This window comes from Lissotriton vulgaris, chromosome 3_1, assembly GCF_964263255.1.
Source record: "Lissotriton vulgaris chromosome 3_1, aLisVul1.2, whole genome shotgun sequence".
NCBI classification, from domain to species: Eukaryota; Metazoa; Chordata; class Amphibia; order Caudata; family Salamandridae; genus Lissotriton; species Lissotriton vulgaris.
In genome coordinates this window covers 1,071,263,376-1,071,278,751 of record NC_141689.1, presented here as the reverse complement: position 1 = coordinate 1,071,278,751, position 15,376 = coordinate 1,071,263,376, and the positions used below count along the sequence as shown (strand labels likewise).

The 15,376-nt window shown below is 50.4% G+C and overlaps 1 protein-coding gene across 1 annotated transcript; it reads left to right on the top strand.

Annotated features, from left to right (window-relative positions):
• The first annotated feature begins 1,895 nt into the window (after window positions 1-1,895).
• LOC147727417 (uncharacterized) lies at window positions 1,896-15,144 on the top strand. The gene is made up of 2 exons (XM_086963630.1): window positions 1,896-3,002; window positions 14,749-15,144. The coding sequence occupies exons 1-2, from the start codon at window positions 1,896-1,898 to the stop codon at window positions 15,142-15,144; spliced, it is 1,503 nt and encodes a 500-aa protein (XP_086819756.1).
• Window positions 15,145-15,376: the final 232 nt, after the last annotated feature.

Genomic DNA, 15,376 nt, shown 5'->3' with positions numbered 1-15,376 from the left:
TCACGCCGCGCGCACTTAGGACCCCGCCTCTCCGGACCCCGCCCGCCCCTGGTCTCTGGTGGTTAGTCGGGCGGACGGCCCAATCGGCGTCCGGCCGACCCATTTCCGGTCCGGCGATATCGCGTGACCTGGGGGTCAGGGGTGGAGACTCTGGCCCTATTTAGGGTCAACTCCCTGTGACTGGGGTCTCTGTTCCCGCTATCACTCCTGGATACCTGACTGCTCGCGCCGGCACCTGGCCATTCACGTGTTCCTGGCCGGCTTTCCGAAACTCTAGAAGCAGAAGGATCGAGCATCGTTTGTGTAGCCAGGTAAGGGGTCGAGTGCCTCGGGGGGCCTTGTGGGCAGCCGTGAGTCACGGTGGGTGCTGGGAAGGGATAGGAGTGTCACTGCCTTACGGGGCTTACGGCTGTGTGCGGGGATCCTCGTGGTACGGGCTCCTGCCGGGCAGTGTGAACGGTGCTTAGGGGTGCGGGAGCAGGGAACTCGGGCGCGTTAGGTGCTATAGCAAGGCAGTGCGAAGCGCGATATAGATAGCATGGCGCCAAAAAAGGGAGGACAAAAGCGAAAAGATTCTGAGCCTGAATTGGCACAGATTATGAAACTACTGCTGAAGAAGTTGAGCAAGGAGGCTCCCGATAGCGGGGATGAGAGCGATTCTTCCAGGGGAGAGCAGCCCGAGGTAGTAGAGCGGCCGCGCAGGGGGGTGCCACCGAAGGCCGCTTGTCCGCCATTAAAGAAGAAAGCCAAGGCACAACCTAAAAGAAAAGGGGGAGCCAGGCAGGAGAAGAGTAGGCCTAGCCCTGCCAGGGGTAAGCGGGACGAGGGATCAGTAGGTCCCGTCCCCACGCCTCCGTTAGATGCAGAGCAGGTTTACCCTTCTGATCCCATCCCGAATGTGCCCGCGCCAGTAGACCCAGTGGGTTCAGTTTTGTCTGAGATTAGGGAGGCGCTGAAGGCGTTGGCCCCGGGAGGCGCGGTACCAATGGTTACGGTCCCTCCGGCTCCACTCCCACTGCAGCCGGTGGCCGCAGTGGCAGCCGCGGGTGATCCGCTAGATAGCTTGCTGGCGTCAGTTTCCACATTAGTGGGCCAATTATCGGCTCCGGAAAAAGTATTAGAGAGAGTGAGCGCTGGAGCGGCGGCACCATGGGTGCCCCCGCAGGCCACAGAACAGGGCGCACTGCCGGACATTCAGAGGCAGTTGGCGCTCATAGTCGAGTCGCGCAAGGCGTTGCCCAGTGTAGCGATTGGAGCCCATCCCCCCGCGACAGCGATAGCTGTAACACCTACAGGAGGTAAGCCTGGTGACGCTACAGCAAGGAGCAGCGAGGTGGGGGCTAGTCAGGGGAACGTGTTGTCTCAGTCAGGGATGTTAGCTACGCATGTGAGTATGGAAATGCGAGAGAAGATTTGGAAGGGTGACTACGTAGATATATTCTCCCTTATCAGGCCGAAGAGAAGAGAGGAGGATTACAAGAACAGAGAGGGGAAAGAGCACTCCTTCCGAGATCGGAGACCTAGGATTGAGGAAACAATAACCAATTGGTTGTTCGGCTTTCACGTGTATGTGACAGTGTTGTTGGAAAAAAGGCCAGAGTTGGCGATTCCGCTGGTGTTTTATACCAATAAGATCGTGAAGGCCCACTCCACTCATGGGGGTTCAGCTTGGCTGACATATGATAGGGAGTTTCGCTAGGCGAAGGAAGAAAACCCCTCCATTTGTTGGGATCAGGTTGAGGTCAATGCCTGGTTAGAGAGCGTGAGCAATAGGGAACACCCAGCTAGGCAGCCTTTTCGGACTTCCCAGGGAGGGCTGGGCGAGAAGAAAGGTACATGCTGGGCATTCAATGGCAAAGGGTGCACATGGCCCCCCGGGCAGTGCAAGTTTAAGCATGCATGCGCCTACTGCGGTCACCCGTCCCATCCCGAATCCAAGTGCAACAAGAAAACCAAAGAACGGGGGGGTACAGCCCCTAAGGATATCAATCCTCCCCAAGTCTAAACTACCTACTCCAGTGGATATTGAGAAGATGATTTTTTGGTTGAACAGGTACCCAGACAAGGCAGCTGCTAGGATGTTGTTCGAGGGTTTTTCCAGGGGATTTCGTATCCCAGTGTCTCATGTCCCCCCTATTAATCAGTGTAGGAACCAAGTTTCAGCGAGAATCCATTCCTCAGTAGTGGCCACAAAGGTGGAAAAAGAGCGGGCCTTAGGCCGAGTAGCAGGCCCTTTCCCAGCTCCTCCCTGGGAGAACTATGTGTGCTCTCCTCTGGGAGTAGTGCCCAAGAAGGAGCCGGGACAATTCAGGATGATTCATAACCTATCTGCACCGAAGGGTGCATCGGTAAACGATGCCATCGACCCGGCACTATGCTCAGTGATGTACTGGTCCTTTGATGCCGCAGTTCAGAAAGTGAGGGAGCTAGGCCGGGGGGCGTTGCTAGCGAAAACCGATATTGAGTCAGCATTCCGCTTGTTGCCGGTGCACCCCGAGGATTACCATTTGCTAGGCTTTCAGGTCCAACAGCAATTTTATTACGACAGATGTATGCCTATGGGTTGTGCGGTCTCCTGCAAGTACTTTGAGACCTTTAGCTCCATGCTGCAATGGGTGTTTTCGCAAAAGTCAGGATGTACAGATGTGGTGCATTACTTAGACGACTTCATGGTGATGGGCCCCGCGTCTTCAGATGCCTGCGCTTTGGCCCTGAGTCAGCTGGTGGCTAGGTTGAAGGAATTTGGAGTGCCGCTGGCACCGAGCAAGACAGTCGGCCCTGACACGTGCATGTCCTTCTTGGGCATCGAAATTGACACAGTAGCGGGAGAATGTAGATTGCCAATGGATAAAGTAAGAGCCTTTTCCCTAGCCATTAAGGTAGCCTTGGCATGTCCGAAGGTGACGTTGCATCAGTTACAAGTTCTGGTGGGTCAGCTAAATTTTGCTTTGCGCATCATTCCCATGGGGCGCCCTTTCTCGAGGTCTATAGCCAGAGCAATGGTTGGTCTTACCCAGAAGCACCATCGGGTGCGATTAAAAGCAGGGGTTAAAGGGGCGTGGCCAAGATGGCGGAGTGAGAGGACGCTTCTTCTCGCAGCTCCCCGACCCGACTAGGCCCGAGCCCTGAAATATAGCCTTTTCTCCCCCCTCCGGAGCTTAGCGGCACGGGGAGAAGCGAAGGAGCCTGCAGAGACGACGCTGGTCGAGTCCTAGCCTCCGTTTAGCCTCAGGACAGCCCGTCGGACGGTGTTGGAGGTCCGGCCCGGGAAGCACGAAGAGGAGGAGACCGACCCCAGAGCACGTCGACCGGACGCACGCCGCGCCCATCGCCGCTTGGAGTGAGCAACCGGAGGAGATACTGCAGCGCCTTGACCGAGAGGTCCTGGGTGCCTGGGGGGATCACCAAATCGGCCCCGTGAAAACAGCAGGGTGAGGCGCGTGAGTCCCAGCTTACGAGCCTAACCGCCCACCGGGAGAGCATCGAAGCAGCAAAGGTGTGGGCCCGGGACCTCGCGCGGAGCCTGCCCTCCCTAGCCCCTCCAGTGGCGAGACTCCACAGCTCAGTGAGCGCCGAGGCCCACAGCAAAACCGGAGTCCGTGTTGGCCCCACAGCTTGTATGGTCGGACCCGGAGCGATTCTCGGCCATTGGCGCTGTGACGCACAACGAACCTAGCCGGACGTGGATGATAGCGGCCACGCCCTGAGAGGCCTCTGTCGGCAGCCGTGGCTGGAGAGTCCTGCACATTCCCGGAGAGATCCACAACGTCTCTCCCTTCGGGAGCGATCGGAGGCAGAAAGAGGAGGCAATTGCAGGTGATACCAGCTCGGCCTGGTGGAGGCTGCGACAGACGGAGACCGACGGGGCCTATAGGAGGAGTGCGCATCCCGTCATAGCGACCACGTCTGGTACCTAGCGTGACGGACCCAGAGGTGCAATCCCCAGACGGTGCTTGGTGCAGTTACCGGTGTCGATCGCCAGTCCCTTGTCTGCCCTAGGATACCTAGGATACCAACGGCGGATCGAGACGCATCGAGTAGAAGGGGACGGGAGACCTGGCCCGCACTCAATCCAAGATGGCGTCGGGCAGGGGCACCAAGCGGGGAGAACGCACTCTCCCCGACATGCTCAGCAGATCCCAGCAAAGAGGAGATAGGGGGCCGCTATCAGCAAGCCCGGCCGGAGGATCGCAGAGCTCGAATGGAGGGGAACCACTGAGGTTCCGTGACGATTGTAAGTGGTGTTTTTAACTCGCACGAATATGGTCGAGTCTAGTATCTATGAACCGCAAATGACGAGTTTTGTAAGTGTGCGCAGTTTCGCTGTGCTAACTTAAACCGTTCGTTTGTTATGTGGGTTTGTCATCTGTACCCACGGGTTCCATCTTAGATACGGCATCCATTTTGTCTCTTGCCCTCAAGTAGCCAGCGAACGGACGCTGTCCGCTTCGCGACCCTGGGACTCCCAAGATATGGCGGAAGACGCATGTTCTTTGTAAGTGTCTTTATGACGAGGGGGATGCTACTGTAAGGCAGATGGCGCCGCTCGAGGCTCATCTTGCCGCACGGGCTTATTGTCTCAGTCGTGCATCTCATTAGGCACGTCCCTTTGATGCCTGTATCTCGTGCTTCTTGACACTCCCCTTTTACACCCTTTTCGATCTCCCTACTGTCTCCGTCTTCCTCTGCACCTGTCTTCGTTCCTATTTCGATCTACTTTACTGCTGATTGGAATTTGCTAATGGTGGGAAGATGGGTTTTTACAGTTGGGAATCGCCAAATGTTTCCGCACTTATGTTCCGGATCTTGTGTGTTTCAAAGTGATCTAAGCGACCCCTCTGAGAGCGACTTGTGGGAACCAGGTTGTAAACTATTGTGTATCATGTTATCCTATGGGTAAAAACTGTATAAAAGGAGCGATCCACAAATACAATTTGAAGCAGTCTCCCCGAACTACACTCGATGTACTTCCTGTGACTTCTGTGTTCCCTGCAGTAAATAAACCTTGACTCTTTGACGCCGAAGGAAGTGTCCCGTGTCTCTGTGACTTGTACGCCGGAGCAGGTTACCCACGAAGGTTTCAGGTGTTGTGCCCTGGCACCGCTGGGTCCAAAGAACCCAGTCCTTCAGTTGGCGCCCAACGTGGGGCTGCATCAGTGGTACCGGTCCAAGCCCGACGATCGTGAGGAACTTCGTGTGAAATCTCCGAGGGAAGGTGCACCCCGCTTCATCGATCCTGTTGTCGAAATAAGTGGCCCGAAGACTTTTCCCGCGAAGATTCCCGCCTCCTAACGGCTGCGACGGACTGCTGCCCTGACTGTAGACCTGTTTTGGCGCCTGGCGTAGACCTTGGTATAGCGAGACGATTGACGGGCCTTCCTGAGGACGCCATTGATCTTTGAGTTAAGTATTTGTGGGTCGCTCCCAGAGTTCTTGGTTGTAGACACTTTAGCGAGTGTCTTTGTTGTAAACACTTTAGCGAGTGTTTTTGTTGTAGACACTTTAGCGGGTGTCTTTGTTGTACACGCTGTGTGAGTGTTTTTGTCGGTGACACTTTGCTAGCGTACTTTGTTGTTGTTGTATTTGTTTGACGACTGCAGCCGCCAAAGACCGAGGGTTTAGTTCTTTGCTGGGACTTGGTAAATCCCGAAATCCCGTAACCCTTGAAGTTTGTGAAACTCGGCTAGTGTGCAAGATGCCTGGTCGCAGTACTTTGTTCAGTTGCTTTAGACCTTGTGGTGCGGATTCCCTGCTGGAGGACTCGTGTCCGATACCTCCGGTTGGAACTCCTACATATGACTTATATAGCAAACATGGGCTAGGCCCGATTGCTTTTAACGATTATTGGATCAAATATACAAAGAAAGACGGCGATCTTCGTTGGCCACCTCACGGTAGCTTCGAAGCGTCGATCTTAGATAATTTGGAAATAAAGTTGTTCGAACGTAAATCAAGGCCGGCCATGTTTGATGCCTTTCGGTTCTGGCGCAAAGAAGCCCGACAGAAAGAGATCAGACAAAATAAACGTAGTCAGCGAGATACTGTTGCTACTATAGTGAAGAAAGCTGAGCAGTTTCAGCGTGATAAGGAGGATAAGGATAAGGAAGTGTTTGAGAGATTACAGCGTATGTCCATAGACAAATGCTATCCTGTTTTGCCTACGGAGTCGGATAAGAAGGAAGAGGCAGTTGAGGATTCTTTAATGTCCTATCTTATGAAGTCGCCACCTCCGTACGTACAGGGTACCGCAGCTCCTGTGGTCCCTGCCGTACCTGTTCTTCCACCTGTAATTCCTCCACCAGTTCCTCAACCTGCACCTGCTCTTCCGACTGTTCCTGCTCTTTTGCCTATTTCTATTCCTACTGCTCCTCCGCTTCCACATACTCCTGTTCCCGCTACTGCTCACGCTACTGCTCCTGTGTTGTTAACCCCTGTTGCTGCTAACGTCTCTACTCCTTCTCTTGTTAGTCCTGTGTCTTACTCTTCTCCCTCTACTCGTAATCGTGATTCTCCCCTTGCGACAAACTTCTTTCAGTCGCTCGGACCTGTTTTTGGGTCTGCAGGTTCTGATGGTCCACAGAGACGTAGCCAGCTTCCTGGTAATAGAGAACGTGTTGCGCTATACAATATGGCGATGGGTTGGATGATAAACCCTGTTAGAAATCCACCTCGTGTTGTCCTCGAAACGTTTGATCAATTCAACATACCTACTCAGAGATATGTGTTTGATGAAATGTGCAAGTTCTTACATGATCAGATAGCGGCCAATGCGCCTGACGAGGTGCTGACCGCCCTGTCTGAACTCCGGCTTCAGTTCGCAACTGGACTGATAGTCGACACTAATGTCCGACGTGCTCTTGAGCGGTTGCTATCTCTTCGTCCCGCTCCTATTCCTCATGCATTGTTCGTTGAGGACATTGAACAACGAGATGGGTCTGGCCAATATCCTATGCGTGAAGTTCCGCCAGTTTGGGTACCCGCTGATAATACTAATGCTAATGCTCCAATACCAGCACATTTCCAGAGAGTGTGGATACACCTCCCTTGGAAACGATCGGAAGTGCTTCAGGTGAAACAAACTTTGCCCGATCCTCGCAAGAATCCTGCTGGGTATTATAAGGAATTATCGCAGCTCGTAGACGCTACGATAATGAATCTGGCCGATATCGACATGTTGTTTGGCAATGTCGTACCGCAACCGGTATGGGCCAAGATTCGTCACCAAGATCACGCGAATGAATTAGGTGGTGATTGGGCTGCCATTACAGCGGCAGACGCTGGACAAGTGGCTGCTACTAAACCCGATCAGTTGATTGAACTTCTTCCCCAGCGAATCATTACATTAATGAAAACGCTTATGCCAGCTATGAGGGTAAATTGGGACAAGTTGTCAGCCTGTAAGCAGAAGAAAGATGAGAGTGTTTCAGACTTCTTTACGAGGTTCGAGGAAACATTCGTCGATCATAGTGGGCAGGATATGGGTACTGAGGGTGGACAGAGGTTGTTTGTGGATAAATTCGTATCGAACTTATTGCCCGACTTGAGCCATAAATTGAAAAATTCAGAAAGTTCATGGGCCGTTTCTACCTCAGCTCAGATATTGGCTACGGCACAATATTACGAAAATAGAGAAAAAGAGGAAAATGACCGTGCCGATAAAAAGACGAAAGAGCTGAAAACTAAAGTGTTGTTACAACAAGCATATCCGCCGCGTTCTAATCAGAATGCGCCTCAGCAGAATAGATCGCAGTCGCAATCGAATCAATCGCAGCCGCGTAATGATTCATCTTTTCAGAGATCTTCATTAGGGTACAATCAATGTGCTTATTGTAGACAGGAGGGACACATTAAATTCAATTGTCCTGCTTTAAATGACCGTAGTGGTGGTAATTCGTCTAGAGGAGGTCGTGGTGGTGCACAGCACGCATCACGTGGTAGAGGTCGTGGTGCTCAGAATGATCGCTCTGACCATTCATCAAATTCTAATAACTGTTTCGATCAACGTGGATCATCGCAAGGACGATCTGCGCAGTACAATGTAGACGATTATTACGTCGATCAGGGACCTGACGATAGTAATTACTAGGACAGCCAAAGACAAGGAGATGGAGTGGTATCAGTTCCGGTTGATCAGAGAGGGCCTTACGTCGCAGTTGCTACATCGGGCGTCGTTGAGCCTTTTCTGTTGGACACTGGTGCAGCGAAAAGTTCTATCATGCATTCGAAACTCCCTGGCGCACCTTTGTCTGGCTTAACAAATGTTTCCGTTGGATTCTCTGGCGCCCCCGTTAGCAATCCAGTTTCGCGCCCTTTGCCCCTTAAAATTGGGCCACGTGAGCTCGAAGCTCCATTGATTTTGTCTACTGGTTGTGGCGAAAATCTTTTGGGTCTGGATTTGCTTAAACGCTTGTATGCGACTTTGTATTGTTCTCCTGCGGGTGTAAAGCTTACGTTAGGAGAGAGGGTAGTCTCTCCCATGTACTTGTCCCTCGATAAGCTTCCACCGGAATTGAGTTCTCTTCCTGCATCTTTGTGGGCGACGGGTCCAAATGACGTGGGCCTACTTGATATCTCCCCTTATGTTGTTCAGTTGAAATCGAATGTGCGATTGCCACGTATTCCCCAATATCGTATCTCCCTTGATGGTGAACGAGCTTTGTTAGCGATCATCTATGATTTGATCGAGAAAGATGTCATTGAAGAAACTCGGGGAAACGTGTGCAATAGTCCTGTACTGCCCATTCTTAAACGTACTGATCCTACCAAACCGCCTGTTTATCGTTTTGTTATCGATTTACGGGAGGTAAATAAAATTGTGGTTCCTCAATTCCCTGTTGTGCCTGACATTACGGCGCTACTGACTCTGATTCCAGCTACAGCTTCATGGTTTTCGGTGATTGATTTGAAAAATGCGTTTTTCAGCACCCCGATTGCCGAAGAGAGCAGGGACCTTTTCGGTTTCTCTCTTGGTGGACGTAGCTTCCGGTTCAAACGCGCTCCTCAGGGCTACTGTGAAAGTCCATCGATTTACAGTCAAGCTTTGAAGGGTCAACTAGATGCGTTTAGGTTGCCGGTTGGTGCGGCTTTAATCCAATACGTCGACGACTTATTGGTGGCTGCTGATACTCAGGACATTTGCAAAATTGCTACAGTGTCGTTGCTGCAACATCTCTGTGAGTTAAACCACAAGGTGTCACCTTCTAAACTCCAATATTGTTGTCAAGAAGTAACCTACCTAGGTCACTTATTGTCAAAGGAGGGAAGGAGATTGACCCCTGAGAGAATTGCAGCGATTGCGCGCATGGCTGTGCCACAAACCCAAAGAGATGTGCGTGCCTTTCTAGGTATCACATCGTACTGCAGGCAGTGGATTCCTAATTTTTCATTGCTGGCGAAACCATTGGTGGCTCTTACGTGCAAGGATGTTTCGACTCCTTTACCATGGACGGAAGAATGTCAGAAAAGTTTTTCTGAATTACGTGATTCATTGTGTTCGGCTCCTGTGTTAGGTACCCCTGATTACAGTAAACCGTTCACGTTATATGTTCACGAGAGGGAAGGTTGTGCTTTAAGCGTCTTAACGCAACCTTTTGGTGGTAAGCAACGTCCATGTGCATATTTTTCCTCGACCTTAGACCCAGTAGCTAGAGCATTGCCGAGTTGTTTGAGAGCAACTGCGGCAGCTGCGGTCTCCATCCGACAATCAGCAGGATTGGTCATGGATAATATGCTTACGGTGATGGTTCCGCATGCAGTCGATACTCTTTTGAACCGTACGAAAACTCAGCACTTGACGAGTGCGAGGTTATCTGGGTACGAATTGACGCTCTTGGCAAGCCACATTCAGATAAAACGTTGTAATGTCCTAAATCCGGCAACTTTGTTACCAATTAGTGCAGAGTCAGATGCAGTAACAGAACATGACTGTTACTTGCGGACAGAGGAGGAAACAAAAGGTCGTGTGGACCTTAAAAACACCCCATTGGAAGACCCGGATGGCATCCTGTATGTGGATGGGTCATGTTTTAAATTGCCGAATGGTGATGTGACTACTGCTTATGCTGTGGTGACATTGAATACTGTTGTTGAGACTGCGAGATTGAGTCAGAATTCTGCCCAAGCTGCAGAGCTGATCGCTCTTACTAGAGCATGTGTATTAGCAAAAGGTAAACGTGTGAATGTGTACACCGATAGTCAGTATGCTTTCGGTGTAGCGCATAGTTTCGGACGATTGTGGCGAGAACGTGGTTTCTTGACGTCACATGGCACGAAAATACAGCATGGCCAGCTTGTGAACGATCTTTTGGATGCATTGACTTTGCCTGCTCAAGTTGCAATTGTTAAATGTAGTGCGCATCGTAAAGTGACGGATGATGTTGGTCGTGGTAATGCGTTTGCAGATGAGATTGCTAAGGAGACTGCCCGGAACCTTAGCACTCGAATGTATGTGACGAATTCGGTTAGGTGGCCTACAGAATCAAGTATGTGTGAGAATACTATAGAGAGTGTGAAAGCAATTCAGAATGAGGCCACCGACACTGAAAAGATGAAGTGGAAAGAAAGTACGGGAAGGTTGGATGTGAATGGTTGCTGGATTGATTTGTCAGATCAGAAAAGATGGATGTTGCCTGATGCGTATGTACTGGCCGTTGTGCAAATGGCACATGGGTTAGCACATATTAGCGCGAAAGGTATTTGCAAGTTGTTGGCTGATGTGTGGAAGAATGATGGAATTACTAAGTGTGCTGAACGTTTGGTGAAGAATTGTATGGTGTGTATAATGTACAATCCTGGCAAAGGAACCCCAACTCCCCCTGGCAGTTTTGCTCCTCCTTTGTATCCCTTTGAGGTGATCCAATTGGACTTCATCCATATGGAGCGATGCAATAACCTGAAATACGTTTTGGTTGTGGTTTGCGCATTCTCCCGATGGATCGAGGCCTATCCCCTCAAAAACAATACTGCTTTGTCTACTGCGAAAATCCTACTGAAGGAATACTTTCCTCGGTATGGAATGCCTAGAGTCGTGTGGTCAGATAACGGAAGTGAGTTTGTTGGAAGTGTGATGAAGAGTGTGTGTAAGGGCCTTGGAATAAATCAGAAATTCCATAGCGCCAATCATCCCCAGTCAGCTGGATTGGTTGAAGGGTACAATGGCACCCTTAAACTAAAATTAGCGAAGATTCAAGCTACGACTGGACTTTCGTGGCCTGATGCTTTGCCTCTAGCATTACTGTCAACTAGGGCGACTGTACACTCCCGAATAGGGCTCAGTCCCTATGAAATAGTGTTCGGCCGTCCTGCGAATGTGTGGGGGGTTCCTAGGCCAGGAATATTCTCTGATCTTGAGTTTCCGATGTTGATTGATTACTTACATGACTTGACTGCTAAACTGAGGTTAATTCATCAACAGGTTTACGACGCCTTGCCGACGCAGACGGAGGGTCCAGGCCACCGGCTCCAGCCCGGAGATTGGGTGGTTACCCGAAATTTTTCACGAAAAAACAATCTGGACCCTCGCTTCACCGGACCTTACCAGGTGCTCCTGGCCACGAGGACTGCCGTTCGTCTTGAGGGGCGGAAAAATTGGGTACATGCTACCCATTGTAAGCGAGTCCCTATTCCTTTGTCGGCAGACCCGTGGGTAAGGAAAGGCATTGCGTCAACAGAAACAGAAACATTGCCGGCGTTTGTACCTTTTAGCGACGCACAGCTTGTTGGAGAACCCTCAGCGCAGCAGAAAGCCACTGTTGAACATTTGTCAGCAAGAGACTCAAGACCAGACCAACGAACTGATCAGCAGGACGCTGTCTCTTCGACAGATCCTTTGTTCGACGTGCAGACACGTCCCGGGAAACATCGATATTCTTTGCGTTCTCATACTAAGGACAAATAAAATTGTTTTCTTGCTTTGCTAAAAACTGATAACTGCAATATCCTCGTTTCCCCTGATCAACTTTGAACATTTCGTATGATTGAAAATTGTTTGTACGTGTATTAAGATTTTTGTATCTTTTTCCTTCCACAGCTGATTTTTGTGCTAAATAAAATACATATTGTGTATTGAGGGCCGTAGGGCCGCACGCGTACTTCCTTCTGGACAGTAGGTCTTGACACTAGGTTAAAGACCGTCGGTTCCTAGGAACTCCTGGGGATTGACTATTGCTGCACAGAACGAAGTGCGTCAAGAAACGTTGCGGACGGTCGTAGGGAAATGGCATTTTCGAAGCTGAACGATTTGGAAGGAGCTCAGGCATATAGAGTCAAGCTGCAGAAACTTAGTCGTACGAAATGTTTTGTATCCCAGTTGTTTGTTTTGTTTTTAACTGCTTCTGCATTTTTGGCGGGTGGGGTGTATTACACTATGTCTTACTTCTTACTTCCTACCCCTACTCCTACTCCTTACCCTAACATTACTTCTACTGCTTCTCCTCATTCCTTTTATATGTTACCAGAACACGAACAGGCTAGACGTGTAGAATTCCGCAACAATTCCTTTATCCAGCTCCTCCATCAGCATCAGTTAGTGGTTAACACTACTAATTGTTGGGTGTGTGGGTTGATGCCACATACTACGGGTAAGGGAATTCCATATCTGGTGTTACCGTATAGTTCCCAAGGGTCAGCTCGAGCATTCCAAACAATGCTTCGAAGCGCACTAGGTTTCCACCCCTCTCCAGAACGTTCCCCCAAACCGGGTCCTACCTCGTGGCAGTGGGTGGTATCGATGATAATACAGGATTTGGAAGATGAGATCTATGATGCTTTTCTCATCCCTAAGGCAGAGGTACAAGCCTATAGGGCACCGGATAGAGGGGAATATAGTACGTTCACTAATGAAAAGCAGCTTAAAAGCTCGCCTCCAATATGGGTCGTACCCCACACTGGTAATCTTTGTCTTGTGGGTCGTGGTTCGCAAGCCTCACTTGGAGTAAGTGCTTGCACTGAAAGTTACGTTCTGTCAATGTCCCCGATCCCTGTGCTTCTGGCTGCCAAGGGTACGTACTTCATCTGTCATGATCGTGCATATACATGGTTGCCCGCAGACTTCATGGGCTCATGTTTTGTTGCAAATCTGTTGCCTCCGACGTTTACTGTAGATGCCGATTATCATAAGACTAGAGTTGTACGAGGCGTAATTAGCGAAGAGGATACTGCCGGTCAAGAGGCAGGAGACTTTTTCAAGGGTTTCCTCCCGTTTTGGGGACCTATGGTTAATAGTAGGAACCTGAGACATTTGACTCGAGTGGTAGAATCGACAGCTAACATTACTGCCAGTGCCCTTGGTAATATCACCACAGAACTTCAGGCGGAGAGACTTATGACATTACAAAACCGTATGGTTTTAGATGTTGTCTTAGCAGATCGCGGTGGGGTATGTAAAGTGATCCATTCGAGCTGCTGCATTTTCATTCCAGATAATGCTCCTACTGTCTATCAAGCCATCTCGAAGTTGCACAAGATCTCCGAATCCATACACGTGGATGTAGGGGATTGGACGCTACTCGGTTGGTTTTGGGGCCTGATGTCGACTTGGGGTTGGAAGATTCTGACGATCATCGGGGTTGTGGTAGTGTTCCTGTTCACGTGTTGCCTTTGTGTGCAGTGTGGTCCTGCCTTATGTGGCCTCTGTGCTACAACGTGTATGAGACAACCATCTGTTACCAAGGGGACTCGGTTGGACAGAGCTATGCTACAACGACATCTTGATGGTCTGATGAATATCAAATATGATTCCGACTAGTGCTTGCCTACATGAGGGCAAAAGGAGCGTCTGAGGTTCCGTGACGATTGTAAGTGGTGTTTTTAACTCGCACGAATATGGTCGAGTCTAGTATCTATGAACCGCAAATGACGAGTTTTGTAAGTGTGCGCAGTTTCGCTGTGCTAACTTAAACCGTTCGTTTGTTATGTGGGTTTGTCATCTGTACCCACGGGTTCCATCTTAGATACGGCATCCATTTTGTCTCTTGCCCTCAAGTAGCCAGCGAACGGACGCTGTCCGCTTCGCGACCCTGGGACTCCCAAGATATGGCGGAAGACGCATGTTCTTTGTAAGTGTCTTTATGACGAGGGGGATGCTACTGTAAGGCAGATGGCGCCGCTCGAGGCTCATCTTGCCGCACGGGCTTATTGTCTCAGTCGTGCATCTCATTAGGCACGTCCCTTTGATGCCTGTATCTCGTGCTTCTTGACACTCCCCTTTTACACCCTTTTCGATCTCCCTACTGTCTCCGTCTTCCTCTGCACCTGTCTTCGTTCCTATTTCGATCTACTTTACTGCTGATTGGAATTTGCTAATGGTGGGAAGATGGGTTTTTACAGTTGGGAATCGCCAAATGTTTCCGCACTTATGTTCCGGATCTTGTGTGTTTCAAAGTGATCTAAGCGACCCCTCTGAGAGCGACTTGTGGGAACCAGGTTGTAAACTATTGTGTATCATGTTATCCTATGGGTAAAAACTGTATAAAAGGAGCGATCCACAAATACAATTTGAAGCAGTCTCCCCGAACTACACTCGATGTACTTCCTGTGACTTCTGTGTTCCCTGCAGTAAATAAACCTTGACTCTTTGACGCCGAAGGAAGTGTCCCGTGTCTCTGTGACTTGTACGCCGGAGCAGGTTACCCACGAAGGTTTCAGGTGTTGTGCCCTGGCACCGCTGGGTCCAAAGAACCCAGTCCTTCACCACCGGTCACCAGATCGTTCCTTGAGTCGTTGTTCGGCACCCTCTGAGACGATTTTCAGACACTGAAACAGGAAGTGGCGGGCGAGGTTCAGGAAGTGCGCAGAGAGGTGGAAGAGATCGGGGAGCGAGTGGCCACAGTGGAGGGCACGAACCACCGTATTGATGAGGAGTTAGTCCTATTGCAACAGCAGGTGTTGCGCCTCAGAGAACAGCACTTAGATCTGCAAATGCACAATGAGAACCGCTCTCGGCGAAACAATATTCGAGTCTGGAGGGTTCCGTCCTCGGATGAAGGCACAGATATAGCTGGCTACCTGGGAGACTTGTTCCGAGCTATCCTGGGTGAACCGCCTGAATTCCCGGTCAGGATTGATAGAGCGTACCGAGTGGGCCCGCCACGACGAGCATCAGCACCCCCCCAGACATTTTGGCCTTCCTTCCGGACTTCCCACTAAAGGAACGCATCATGGCTGAGGCCCGGAAACAATCTGCGTTCACTTTCCGTGGCCATTCTGTGGGACTGTATCAGGACTTGTCCGCCATTACTTTGCAGAAACGGAAATCATTCAAGATCGCCACAGACTTTCTAAGAGAGCACGAAACACCCTATGCCTGGGGCCACCCCTTCCGCCTCATCTTTAGATGGAATGGCACAATGCATCAACTTAGATCGCTTCAGGAAACCTG

Bases quoted from the DNA above. Each gene is read 5' to 3' on its own strand.
- LOC147727417 (XM_086963630.1), top strand. From the start codon at position 1,896: ATGCATGCGCCTACTGCGGTCACCCGTCCCATCCCGAATCCAAGTGCA. The intron at 3,003-14,748 runs GTTGGTCTTACC...GACGATTTTCAG, and splicing joins GGTCTATAGCCAGAGCAATG to ACACTGAAACAGGAAGTGGC.